This window comes from Euphorbia lathyris, chromosome 9 (genome assembly GCF_963576675.1).
Source record: "Euphorbia lathyris chromosome 9, ddEupLath1.1, whole genome shotgun sequence".
Classification (NCBI taxonomy): Eukaryota; Viridiplantae; Streptophyta; class Magnoliopsida; order Malpighiales; family Euphorbiaceae; genus Euphorbia; species Euphorbia lathyris.
In genome coordinates, this window is record NC_088918.1 from 24,607,003 (window position 1) to 24,620,963 (window position 13,961).

Genomic DNA, 13,961 nt, shown 5'->3' on the forward strand with positions numbered 1-13,961 from the left:
GAGGAGGAGGATAAATCAGAGAAGAAGAAGAAGAAGAAGAAGAAGAAGAAGAAGAAGAAGAAGAGAGAAGAGAGAGAAAGAAGAATGAAAATCAAAAATTAAAAAGGGATGGAAAAGATGGTATTTTTATTTTTATTTTTGATTTTGGCGTTTATTTGTGATAATTAGATAATTAGGGGGGTTAATTTATAAAATAAATAAATATAAGGACCAAATTAACTCTTTTCTTTTTGAATTTTAACACCGTTAGTCAATTTAGCCTATGTTTGCTAACGGCCTGTAACACATACCTCTGTTTGCAAAAAAAAAATACCACAGGTTCGAGTTTGCAAAAAGTGTATACCACAGGCATTTTGTACTTATCCCTTTTTTCTATTAGTGATTTATGGCTTTCTTATCACCCGTGAGGATTTACATGGAAAAAAAAATCATTGAAACCCCTAATGTGAATTTTCTAAATACGCTTATGCAAGTGTTTGGGGCGGAGTGAGAAAAACATCAATATCCCCACTCTGCCCCGTTGTTACCCCTATAGAGGTTCAGTCATGTATAAGGCTATTTGGAGAAGTCTCACCATTCATGACAAAGGGTGCTCCAATATCTAGTGTTAACTGAAACTTTTTAGATAAGTTTATTACCCTAAAAAAATCAAAGGTTCGTACATATTTAATGGAGTTTTCTGACGATCGGTAAGTGTTCAAATTTGGATGGGGTGTTCTCTCTGGTAGTCTAGCGGTCATCTTGAAAGAGGACTCATTCACCGGGTGGAATGATATTAGAAATCTCTTTTTTCTTTGCTTGATCTCTCTTTATACCACTTATCGTCATTGTCTACACCTAACGCGCTCGTGGTATGATCTCTACTTCCTTACCCTTCATCAAGTCCGTTCATTCTTTCATCAAATTTCAAGATCCTGCTTCTAGAAAGCAAAGGATAGGTGGTAATTGTTGATCTCAGGACTTTCTTCCGTCACGTTGAATCCTTTCTATTTATCCCGGCGTTGCTTCAAAACATGTGGCAGAGAAGCGGATAAGAGCGGTTTTCCCCGAATTCCACGAATAAGATCTCCATATCTCATGTAAAAAATGTGGGGAGCTATTTGCATGCTTTTTACTCCCGCTGAAGCCGTAGGCAACTCTATTATTTGTTGGGGGAACACTCTTCGGCTGAAATATGACAGAAATATATGTTTTTTTTATAAAAAAATCTCATTTAAAAAACTGTTGAAGGAATTATTGAGTCATCATTTGTCAAATATGCTTTCTTATATTCTTAAGACGGTTTACACAAGCTACAACCTTCACTTAATATTTTACATTATGCTCGACATCTCATTTATATCTATACATTAACTCTTTATTTGCGTGACAATGAAAATTCATATCACTTTATAAATAAAGAGGTAAGCAATTATTTAGTCCTTATGCTTTTAATTAATACACTTATGCTTTTAATTAATACACTAGTCAATCACTGTATTTTTCGAAATAATTATGAGGTCCCTCAATTTGGGTTTTGTTACACTATTTAGTCCATGAATAATTGATCAGTCTATAAAAATCACCATAGACTTTAAGCTGGTAAACTACAACATTACATCTTGTTTAATAACTTTCCAAGGATCAAAATTGTTGGAATATCAGACAAAGTTGAATATAACGAGAACGACCATATATCGAGGAGTCATCTACGATTTCTTATTCAAAATGCTGGTACATTACATTCATGTCTAACCTTTCAAGGATCAAATGAAGGAATATCAGACAAAGGAGAATATAATGCACGATATAATGTTCTATCCAAGATACCTCTATAAGGGTCGTTCTTTCTCTTCTTCAATAAGTAATCCATATTGCGTCTAACTTGAGATTTCACCTGCATATATATCTCATTTGCTTCACCTTTTTGTTGCAATAACTCTTCTTTCCCCTTCGTTTTTATCGGCTTTCCAAACAGAGAATAGATGCGTCCGGTTGGTATCTTAGGTATAAGAGCTGGGAAAAATAGTTCTCCGTCTGATACCTCTCTTTTACCCTCGCCTCTGTAATATTCGACACCACATTTATCGTCAATACATACTATATTAATCTGAAGCTCAGAATGGTTAATTTTCCTTTGATAGAATAGAAATGAAGTAATAATCACCTGACTCTTACTGCTTTGCTCAAAAAATCTCTAATGAAGTCATTCACCATAGGGATTTTCAATAAGTCATGATAATCAAGAGCCATCTGCCACAACCATAAAATCATTACATCATGAACATTGCAAACTTAACTTCAGAAGGATCCAATCTATATATTTTGTAGAAGACGCGGGTCTCGTGTGCTAGAAGTTCGTCCAATAAGAGCATAGTTCGGACTTTTTGTCAAGAACATGACTCAATGTTTGTCCTAAATAAACTATGTCAAATTCTATATGACTGCAATTCAACCAAAATAAGGATGCACGACATTATACACCCAAATTAAACAAAACATACAGGATCAAGCACTGAAGATATCTCTAAACAAAATTAAAAAGAAGAAGAAAGACTCACGTGTGATAAATCATCTTCTCCGACAGATGCAAATGGAACAATGGTGGCTCCGAACCTAGCAGCCATCCTCACAAATTCTGGTTCTTCAGGCCATATTATTTTATATTGTTCGCCCTGAAAATCACAGAGTTGTTAAAATTAGGATTAGGAGGAACCAAGACCTAGTAACAATATGTAAACTCAACAAACTTATTTATGGAAACAATGTATGTGTGCGAGGCGAGGCGAGGCGAGGCACCGTATACTCTTATTCAATTACAATTACTGCAATAATAGCCATACTTACTCAAGTACATAATTTGACAGGTGCTTCAGTTTCATGTTTCTTCCTAGAAATCTCTTAAGTTTAATCATAGTTTTACTTATCCAATTGACATCTTAATATCTCACAAGTCTACATATAACATTATTTACCTTATCAATAAAACTATGAGCATGAATCAAATACTTTAGAAAACATATTCATTCTTCTGCAGTCATGAAATTAGCAAAAATAAGCCGTCACTTAAATAGTATAGCAACAGAAAATCCAATTTGACCCCTCAACTTCTACTTGGCAGCCCAATTTAGTGAAAAGTGACCATTGAGCTAAATAAAATTTGAAGTTCTTAAATACTTCTAATTTTTAACTAAAAAAGCAAATATATACATGCATTTATATTCAATAGTTTTACAAATATATTTCTATATAATAATCAATTTTTGAAATTGAAAATCTAGATTTAATACATCACTTTTAAATTAAATTTGGATCTAATAATTCTGTTTTTCAGTTATTTTTTAGGGAAGAATACAAATAAACTCTATGCGGTTTCATTGATTTGCAAGTAGAAGAATGTTTCTTTTTTTTCTTTTTTTCTTTTTGGAAAAGAGGGCTTGGGTAGCAAAAAAGAAATTTGACAAAACACCATTTGACACGTCATCTAGTCAACATGTCACATCAGCCGTCAACGTGACATGTCATCAAATCAACATAATGTCACCAAAAAACAACATTTTAATGTGTCACGCCAGCAAAGTCAACATGACACGTCATCAAAGACCGACACCGTTAATCAAATTCCTTTTTTTCGCTAACAGTGTAAAACACATGCCCTCTTTTGCAAAAAAATAAAGAAAAGAAAAGAAAACCACATTCCTCTATTTGCAAATCCATGCGACTTTATTTGTAGTTTTCCCTATTTTTTAACAGCACAAATGGAGCATAAAATTATTTACAATTTAAGCTTCATTAGAAAACTGGTGGAAATAAATAAAATAAGGTTGGTAATTTGGCATACCTTGTAATGCAAAGCCTCCCTTCCACCTCCAGGATAAAGAAGCACATGTGATTTTGATGAAAACAATTTGAAGAAATTGCTTCCAGTGACAGGTACTGCACCCATTAGTTGTAACCAATCAACTTGTGTAGTAATATTCAATGGTCCAAGCCTCCCATTAAATAGCATTGGATGAGCTACACCATGAATCAGAAGATTTTTCTCTCTCAAAAAAGCTTCAACAATGGCTGCCGTTTCAAGTCCCATTAACATATGGTTACCCACTAGTAGTACAGGACCTTCATCTGGAACCCCAGCAAGCCCTCTCACTATCTTTCCATCATCTAGAGTTGAGAACGCAGCATAACTTCCAGCTAACCTTAACAACCTGAAATGTATTTGATCATCATTGCGATTGTGATTATAGTATTAGGCTGGGACGAGGAAGGAAAGATTAATGTAGTCAGATGCAACTTAAATCAGCTGAATTACCCAAGTATTTCATCAAAACAATATTTGAATTCTGACATGCTAGGGGGCACAAAGTCTGATAGAATATCCTGCTTGTTTGAACGACGGTATTTTCCAGCACCTTTTATAATAGAGAGCAAACTATAGCGTCCTTCCTGTGCCATCATAGAGAATATTGTATCAACGAGGGGAAAAAAGGTGCAATTTACATTTTATATAATTGCATAACATGCTGCTTCTCACCTACCATTAAAAGTGCATGCCCATTGTCTTTGAAGAAACGAATTGTGCAATATTGCAATGAACTTTGAAGATACTCAGCTTCATCTTTACTAGGAACCATATTATCTTTGCGACTACAAGGCATAATGACTATAAATACATCATATCATAATGACTATAAATGCAACATGGCTAGTGATTAAATCATGAAATAAAAAAGAACAAATTGTCCAATTCCTTTCAGAAAATCACTAAACAGATCATTATAAAGGACACAACAGCATCAAGCAGAAAGAATTGAACAACCAAGCAGAATAAAAGGAGAATACATACCTCGCAAGCACTAGGACTTCTGCTTTTACAGCATGAAGATGGGAATTGGCATAAGCAGCTGCTGAATTGAGTAATTTCAACTTCCAAACAAGAGTTTCCTTTGGAAAGATATCGGCTAAAGCCTAAAAATAGACATTAATAATCTTTTAGTGGCAATAACAATAAAATTGAAGTGAGCTCAATTTATTTCACAATAAAGGAGGGATAAATCATGTGTCCTGCATATCTAGTGTGCATTTCCAGTTATTTGCCGTGTATATGTAATCAGAACATGCAGTTAAAATGAATACAGTTACTTATCTGACTGCATAAAATCATCTATTCCAGGTAAGATAAACCTAATTAGGAGGATCAATGACTTGTGCTCAAGCACCACCCTTTGCATATACTCTAACATTAGAAAACAAACTAAGGTTATGTTTGTTGCCTGGAAAATAACTTTTATTGAAGAATTCTTCTCTACGAAAATAAAATATTTTGTTAGGGTAGGAACATTATGTAGAAGATAATTATGGTAGGTAAAGAAAAGTTCATGTTAAATTTGTATCTTCTCCTTTGGAGAATAGTTTCCCCTTTCAAAATAGGAAGTTATTTCCTTATTTTTGCAAGATTTTCCTTTGACGAGTAAAATATTTTTCTGTGACTTAATTTCCTTTTTGAGTCACAAACACTAAAAATATTATATGCATCTACCCAGTTCTCTCTTCCTATGCTAAAGCTCGTATCTAAAACGTTTTCTGTCCATAAGTTTGTGTTACAGAAAGTCAATGTAATAAATGTATAGCATGCTTAGGCTGCTGTGACAGCTATAGGCTGCTAGTAGGGCCACTATGTTTTCTTTATTGTAGGGAAAACCTTGTATAAATATGTGTATTCATCTTAAGTTTAATATATTCATGTAGACTCTTAATCTACATGGTATCCCATGGATTTCTCTCTATTTCCATGGTCTGTTACATGGTATTAGAGCCTAAGGTCTAAGGTTTCTGAATTCTTTTTTCTCGTAGTATTTCCAGAGTTGTGAAGTATTTCCAGAGTTGTGTTTCTGCAAGGTTCAATATTTTCTGGGTAGTATTTCCCAGGGTTCAATATTGTCTGGGTAGTATTTCCCAGGGTTCCATTTCTGTCAAGAGCTTGGGTCTCTTGAATACTCACTGTTGGGACGTCATTTTATCTCACCACCCCTCTGGTTCATCCTCTCCGCCTCTGATCGGCATTTCCTCACATTCCGGCCACCCTGTATCGTCGTCGCTGTAAGAAAAGTCCTCCTTACATGGGATTAGAGCCTTGTTTGGTCTCTGTTTTGGGTTTCTGGATTGAGATTCCAGAATTTGTCTTCGGCTTTATGAGCAGAATTTCTGGGTTTACATTTCTGGGTTGTTTCTTTCAGCATTGTTGTCTGCCTTGTGAGCAGAATTTCTCGGTTCTTCTTCCTCCGTCGTCGACTCTCTGTTTCCGATTTGTCTGTCCCGTTAGTTTTCCGGTGAATCTCCTTTTGTGCACTGATGTTGCTGGCAGCCTCTTGCATGTGGCTACAACTGAGTTTTGCTTCTCTGTTTCGGAACAAAGCTTGATGTTCTTCCGCTGATTTGTTCTTCTAGGCCGCGTGCCCCGGATTATATTTTATATTCTAAAGTATCTTGAGTGTATTGTTTTTAGGACTATGTTATCTGTATTTGTAGCAAGCTGAGCATGATTAAAATCCATGCTTCAGCTTGAGGGGGAGTGTTACAGAAAGTCAATGTAATAAATGTATAGCATGCTTAGGCTGCTGTGACAGCTATAGGCTGCTAGTAGGGCCACTATGTTTTCTTTATTGTAGGGAAAACCTTGTATAAATATGTGTATTTATCTTAAGTTTAATATATTCATGTAGACTCTTAATCTACATGGTATCCCATGGATTTCTCTCTATTTCCATGGTCTGTTACAGTTTGTAAATGTGATGAATAAAATAAACAAAGAGACCCAACACTAATAAAACATGACAACGTAACAGATGCAAAGACTAGAAGGTGCATCCTTACAGAAAGATGAGGCAGAAACCCAATAAGATTGGCTGACAATTGTTCGATTTGTAATCTCGGAGGAAGTCTAAACTCAATATTAGCCATTGCCATCTCCACTGGATTACCTGGTTCACGAAAAGAAAAATTAGCGACACTAGAGCAATTGGTGCTCGAAAGGGGAAGAACAAAGCTCTTTCTTTTTTTAATGGACATTAAAGACAATTGAAAACTGCAAAAAGTTGCACAATAAGATAAGAGATCTTTATGTTATCTGAGGATGCTCTTTATGTTTCTGATATCAACCAATGATTTCATCTGTGATGAACTTGATAGAGTTGCAGGACAGTAAAATACAGTAGTGCGCATTAAGAGTATTGAATATTGATCAAGAACAAAAACCAATCTACAAACGAATAATGCTTGTTTGGGATTTTAAGCATACACATAGGTAATGTATAAGAGGAAAAAATAATCTTTTATGTGTTATTTCTCATATAAAAGTCATGGTACTCAAGAAGGTAGTTGAGTCAATTTTAGTTTTACTAAAGTGTATCATCATGTTAAAACTGAAAAGTAGCTAGTAAACTGAATCAGGTATATACAGAAAAATTATAAACGCAACTAACACCTGGAAGCAACAGATTGCATACCCATAATGCAGCTAAGAAGATAGGGAACTGCATTGCATAATCCTTCAGGCAAAGCCTCCAAGACAGGAATCAAGGGTTGCAGCGGCGACCTGCTAAAAAATGTTGCTAACATAAAAATAAATGTCAGATCAACTTGGAGAGTATCAATCAAGGTGTCATCAATAATGTATATATATGTAAATTACTGCTAATCTGGGAATAACCTGGATTGGATAGTATCAGAACAAGATCAATTTTTGGATTACGGGCAGCAACAGCAAGTGCTAGACATCCCCCTAAGGAATCCCCTACTAGATAAATTGGCTTCTTCGGGGATGAGGCATGCTCATGTCTCACAGTTTCTTCAATAAAATTCACCAAACCTTCAAGAGATAGAATCCAATTAAGCTACAGATAAACAGAAATCTTCACGCTTAATCCCTGAAAGATATGAGGAGAATCACACAAGCACCTTTTTAGGCTCTACTACTAGACTTGCTCACCATAAAAGACAATAATCTCAATGAATAAAATACAAGCCTAAAATGGTGGTTTCCACTTCATAAACGGAGTATTAGAACTTTTTACAGGGAAGGCCAGCCAACTCGAATTATTATTATCAGATCAGCACCAGTGTTCAGAAAAGAGGCAGAAGACAGGAAGAAAAATTATTTTTCTGCTTCCAGCTATATGATAAGTGTCAGACGTTAATATGAATTGAGCTTAAACTTTTAGTTCAATTGGTTCCATAACATGATATTAGAGCCTCTTTGACCAAGTGATCAAGTGTTCGATTCCCGGCGACCTCATTTGTTGATTAAAGTGCAGGACATGGTAATATGGGCATGTGTTGTGCACGCTTCAAGCCCGGTGGGCATTCGTGTGCGGGGGTATGTCAGATATTAATATGAATTGGGTCTTTAACTATCCGCTTAAGCTTTTAGTTCAATTGGTTCCATGACAATAAGCAATAACTTCTGGTCCTCAGCCATCAATGTTATAATTTCTATGTCACATAGCCTAACCAACACGTTACATGAAAAATTTTGCAATGCTCATTACTATAGAATGAATTAGTAAAACTGAGTGGCAATTTAAAACATCCAAGCTTTATAGCTTCGTGTTTTGAAAAACTCTCATCTAAAAGCGTAATCTCGTAGAATCGTCAATATTATAATGAAATTCATATTAATTCAAGAAACAAGAAATATGTAGCTTTTCAAAAATGCAAGACCTTCTAATGGTGTTCTATCATAGACTGGAATATGAAGGCACCGAACTGCAAATACCCTGCATTTACCAAAATTATAATGATAAACACCTCCTTTTAACAACATATCGCAGCTACATGAAATTGAAAGAACAGAAACTTAAGCCCTTACTTCCCAAGAGCTTTATGGTGCAAAGTAAGTCCTAAGCCAACACCATCAAGCCCTGCATATTAATCCCAAAATATAAGCTTCAGTGTTCTAAAATCTCCTAAGAATACAATACTAAAAGTTGAATCCACCATAACTATCAAATAAACATGCAAATCACTTGCAGGAAGCGCCTGTTTATGTTTGCCTTGAACCTTTGAAAACATGAAGTAAAATCAAATTGCAACTTGGAATTCATCAGAATTGACTAGGATTACCCGGTAAATAAAGAAGAAGTGGAGAGTTTTTCAAAGGTTTGCCGCACTCAACAGGGCAAAACCACCGAGGTGGACCACCATCAGGCTCAATTATCTCTCTGGCTTCTTCAAGATAATTCTTCACTGTCTTGGTCCCATAACCATCATCCCAGAACAGTTCCAAATCTTTTGAAACAGCATCTTTCACCCAATTTTTCTCTGTTCTTGACTTCAATCTCCCATTTCCTCCACTGATCGAACCTTTATTCTCCTCTTTCTCTGCAGTGTCCTCACCAATAAGAATTTCATTCTTCTCTTTTTGTCCATTGAAAGAAGCTCCTTCATCCACGCTGACTGAATTAGATGAAAGCAATGAATCACTACCACCTACACGATGTACTCTCACTCGAAACTGTGGCTTAATTTCTGAATATGTCAAAGTACAAGGAAATATCACAGAAGGAACAATCAATGCCATGTTTGTGTAGACAGTGGCAGAATACTTCCACCTTTTATAATATCATTCCAAGATTCACCATTGAACCACTTGATATTTTGCTTTAAGCACTTTGGAATGGAAGATTCTAATTACAACGCAGTTGTTTCTAAGTTATGACTCTTTACCAATTATACATTTAGAACCCCTTCAAATAACAAGCAATAGTAGAAACTTCAAATACTATTAAGTACATCAAACACACTTAGAGTGTTCCTTAAACTACTGCAACAGAATTACTCATATCCTTCATGCCTTCTTGTATTGACATCAAAACAACTAAAACCCAAAAATGAGGTGCAGAGCTTCTGTAACACGCAATTCTAGAGTTGTGATGCGTGCGACAATAAAATGACAGTAATAATTTTTTATCCAATAGAACCTTTTCTTTCATTCTGTATCCAATATTATACTTTTTTGCCATATCCTAATCTCATGATTTTCTGTAAATAGTTTAACATAACAAAAGAACGCAATAACTATGACTTGTTTTATGGCAATAATTGTGCGTTTTGTGCAATCAAATTAAATTTTATTTTGTGTAATATCTGCAGTTCTATAATCAAACCAAGTAAAAGATGTTTACGAATGGAGGGGGTAATCTGAATCGAAATGCTGAGTTCGCTTTCTCGAATTTGGCCCTAATCGAGCATCCTGTTTCAATCTCCATCGTCAACGAGGAATGATGGTACTGGAATCAATGTAGAATTGATGAACAAGATTTAGCTGCTGTTTAGCACGCAGTAGTACTGTTCCGCAACCCACGACCTATGAACATTGTTACAAACACAAACACATAAGAATCATTTCCTTTCAATTCATCGTTTTTTGTTCTTCAATATAAAACGGGAAACACCATCCCGAATTTGAGAATGAATTACCTGAGAAGCACTAACAGGTAAACTAGCCATGGTTTAAGCTAAACTGTAAGCAGAAATCAATTTGTTTATTTTAAATGGGTCCAGGGTGACATTTATAATTCAGTATGCCATTTACTTTAAAACCATTGTTAAAGCCCTATATTTAGTAGGGGATAAAAATGCAATCATTTGTTTGGGAGTTTGGAGGTTAATGGAGGGAGAGTTAAAGGATGTAATGGAAAGGGAAGGGAAGTGATGGAACGGAAAGTTAACAATTAACCTTGTTTGGGAGTTTATAGGATGTAAATTACGTTAAATGTTTAACCTTGTTTGGGAGTTTAAATATGGAGGGGAAGGAAGGTTAAATTTACTCTGCAGAGACAAAAAATTTTAAAAAAGTTTACGTTACTCTCATTAACCCCCAATTTGGAGGTTAGAGGAAGTAAACATTTAACCCCATTAACCTCCATTTACTCTCAAAAAATAACTCCCAAACAAAGTTAACTCAATACTTAACCTTCCATTACTCCCATTTACTCCCATTAACCTCCTCCCAAACAAGGGCTTAATCGAGAATAGGTTTTGATTTTTTTCGATTAAGTTCTTTTGTACCCTTTCTTTTACCGTTTGGGTATTGTTTAGAGTCGCGTATCCGATCTTACGAAAGGGAGGCTGATGTCTTCAATAGATACTTCAGTCTCCAGATTGTCTGTTCTGGACAAATTGACGTAACGCTTAAAGGGAATAGACCACTTTGATTGAAACGCGTTGGATGAAGGTTCGGGAGAAGGAATAGGCGACCTAACATTGAGAAGTGAAGCAAAAGTCGGAGGCAAAAGGTGGACCTTCGGTCGAAATAGACCAAGCTTATTGTGAGATCCTTCCTCAACGTTTGCGGCAAAAGGTCGAAAAGATCCAATATGATAGAGCGAACAAGGACAATGAATTGTGATGGGCGATAACAAGATGTTGATCAATCAACTGGTGAATTTCATCAACTTCGAAATTTCGATAAACTAGAAAATTTAAATACCTGAACATCTATGCAAATGTTCTTATCTTTGTTTTATATGTAATGGGCGTAATATTATTTTCTTGATGATTTGCCTTTTATTGTAGATGTTGGTATGCGTACATTAAATGTATTTGAGTACTAACATTCACAAAACTTTTACATATAATATAATATACCTTTGTTTATTTCCCGAGGTACAATTTGAAAAGAGGTCATGCATTCAAGCGGGCATCAACAACGATCGAGCTATTGAGAATGTGAGGAAGAGGAAACAAGAGCATGTGTGCACAGTCGGTATCATGCAGTGTGTCGGGAATTTGACGCAGTGGCAAGTTGATATTAAGGTTCTATATCGAGGTACTAAACTGTCACACCCGACCCTAAACGACCTCAATCGGCATCGGGCGTGAAATAGAAAGATCATAATCAATACTTAGGAGTCTCCTATTTAACCAAATATCATTATATTACAATTGCAATACCAAAGTTCTAACCATAATTCTAACAATAAGCAGCCAACTTCCAAATCTCACCTAATCGGTCGGTAACCTTCTCTATTTTTTAATGAAAGATTGGGACGCGATTAAGAGGTTAGACATCCCAACTAGGTTGGCACCCCTAACGCACTTAACCAACCCTGAATATTATTAATAAAAAAATGAAAATTACAAAAGGGGGAGAAAATTAAAGGAAACGAATATGAGCAACATTACAAAGGTCATCGAAAACATGAAATTGGCAAAAATAAGGCGCAGAGTGCCACCAGTGGAGCGCTGATGCAAATTTGCCAAAACAGGCAAGACGATCCACAGCTTGATTACCTTCCCTGAAGATATGAGTGATTTTACAGTTCATAGACGAACAACGTGATAAGCAGCTTAACCATTCTTGCTTAACCCTCCATGGAACCGCAATAGATTTTTCACTGAGCAACTTAACCGCATATGCTGAGTCAGATTCAATCCACAAATTGTGCCAGCCTCTTTCCCAGGCAGCTTCAATAGCAAAGACGATCGCCATCAGCTCAGCCGTATGAGCATAAGAATCGGCAATGGGAAAGGCGAAACAGCCCATTACAAAACCTCTTCCGTTTCTGAAAATCCCCCCAGCGCCAGCGATGCCAGGAGCACCCTCAGCAGCCCCGTCGGTGTTAACCTTAATCCAGCCTGTCGGGGGCGGACACCAGCGCACCGTAATGAAGTCCGGTTCCGGAGGTGGCCTGACCCGAGACGTTGAAGAGGAGGTCCATTTAGGCTCATGGAAGAGGAAGAACAGACGGTTCAGAAGAACTTGGATTGAAGGGAGTTCGTTTTCAAACACAGCCAGGTTCCTGATATGCCAAATATACCAAACCGTAGTAACCGTCGCCAAGTTCCACAAGCGGCGTTTCTTCGATCGGAAGCCAACCGCTCTTATAACGCTAAATAAAGCCTTAAAAGTAGTCACAAAGTAGAGAGTAACCGCAAAGTTATTAAAGACCATCGCCCAAAGACGTCTCGCAATCCAACACGTAACAAAAAGATGATCCAAAGTCTCGATATTGCAATTACACAAGGCACATCTCGAAGCAAGAGAGAAGCCGCGTACCTGAAGATTAACCTGAACTGAAATTTTCCCATGAATTACCAGCTAGCAGGCAAACGAACGTCGGGGAGGGACAAATGCATTCCAGATAAAGCGATTCCAGGGAACCGCTGACGAAACAGAGCAGAGCGAGCTGTACAGGGATTTTGTCGTAAGTTCTCCTGACATGGAATGTTTCCAAATGCAGGTGTCGGTTCCATCCCGATTACCTTGAACCCGAAAAATACGAGTCTGGACTTGTTCGAGAAGCTGATCCAAGTTATTCCACGAGTTATCCAACCTATAATTTCGCACTGGCTCAAAAAGTGTGCGCTGATTTTTAGGCGGAATGCCAAGCTGATCAGCGACAGACGGGGATATCCACGAGTCGGTCCAGAAATTTAGCCGGGAGTTATCTCCGAACCACCACACAATGTCCTCTCTAACTTGTTCATATACCCTCCTCATGGAAGACCAGACCGACGAGTTTGAGATGTATGGATTTGGTAAGCCCGAATGCATGTGAAAGCGAGTAATCAGAAGCTTAGGGATGAAGCCGTCGCCCTTTAAAAGTTCCCAACTGAACTTTCCAAGAAGTGCTGAATTAAACATACCCATGTTTTTAATTCCCAATCCACCACACTCTAAAGGTTGACAACAGATACGCCAGGCAACAGTGCAAAGTTTCCGCTGATCCCTATTTCCCGTCCAAAGAAAATTCCGAAGGGCTTTATCAATTTTTGTGATAAGCGAGACAGGCCATCTGTAAACCATGAATGAGTGGATCAAAGCTCCCGTTAAAGCAGATTTAATTAGAGTGAGTCTGCCCGCTAGAGAAAGCGCTTGCCCTTTCCAGAGATTGAATTTAGCAATAAAGCGATCCATTAAAGGTTGCAAAAACCTTGCCTTCGGGGCCCCCTGAAAAAGCGGAACACCAAGGTAATTAAAG

At 37.0% G+C, this 13,961-nt stretch overlaps 1 protein-coding gene across 1 annotated transcript; it reads right to left on the reverse strand.

Annotated features, from left to right (window-relative positions):
* Positions 1-1,512: 1,512 nt before the first annotated feature.
* Positions 1,513-9,895, reverse strand: LOC136205366 (phytyl ester synthase 1, chloroplastic-like). The gene is made up of 13 exons (XM_065995919.1): positions 9,100-9,895; positions 8,846-8,897; positions 8,698-8,753; positions 7,688-7,846; positions 7,485-7,589; positions 6,853-6,959; positions 4,826-4,947; positions 4,518-4,626; positions 4,292-4,425; positions 3,821-4,187; positions 2,541-2,654; positions 2,147-2,232; positions 1,513-2,042 (listed from the first exon to the last, which is right to left on the reverse strand). Exons 1-13 carry the CDS (start codon positions 9,554-9,556, stop codon positions 1,739-1,741), a joined length of 2,172 nt encoding a protein of 723 aa, XP_065851991.1. The 5' UTR covers positions 9,557-9,895; the 3' UTR covers positions 1,513-1,738.
* Between the last annotated feature and the right edge of the window lie 4,066 nt (positions 9,896-13,961).

Excerpts from the sequence above, each read along its gene's own strand:
- LOC136205366 (XM_065995919.1), bottom strand. The coding sequence starts at position 9,556 with ATGGCATTGATTGTTCCTTCTGTGATATTTCCTTGTACTTTGACATAT. Across the intron at positions 8,754-8,845 it reads CACCATAAAGCTCTTGGGAA|GGTATTTGCAGTTCGGTGCC; the intron begins GTAAGGGCTTAA and ends TGGTAAATGCAG. Across the intron at positions 7,590-7,687 it reads TCTGATACTATCCAATCCAG|CAACATTTTTTAGCAGGTCG; the intron begins GTTATTCCCAGA and ends TTTTTATGTTAG.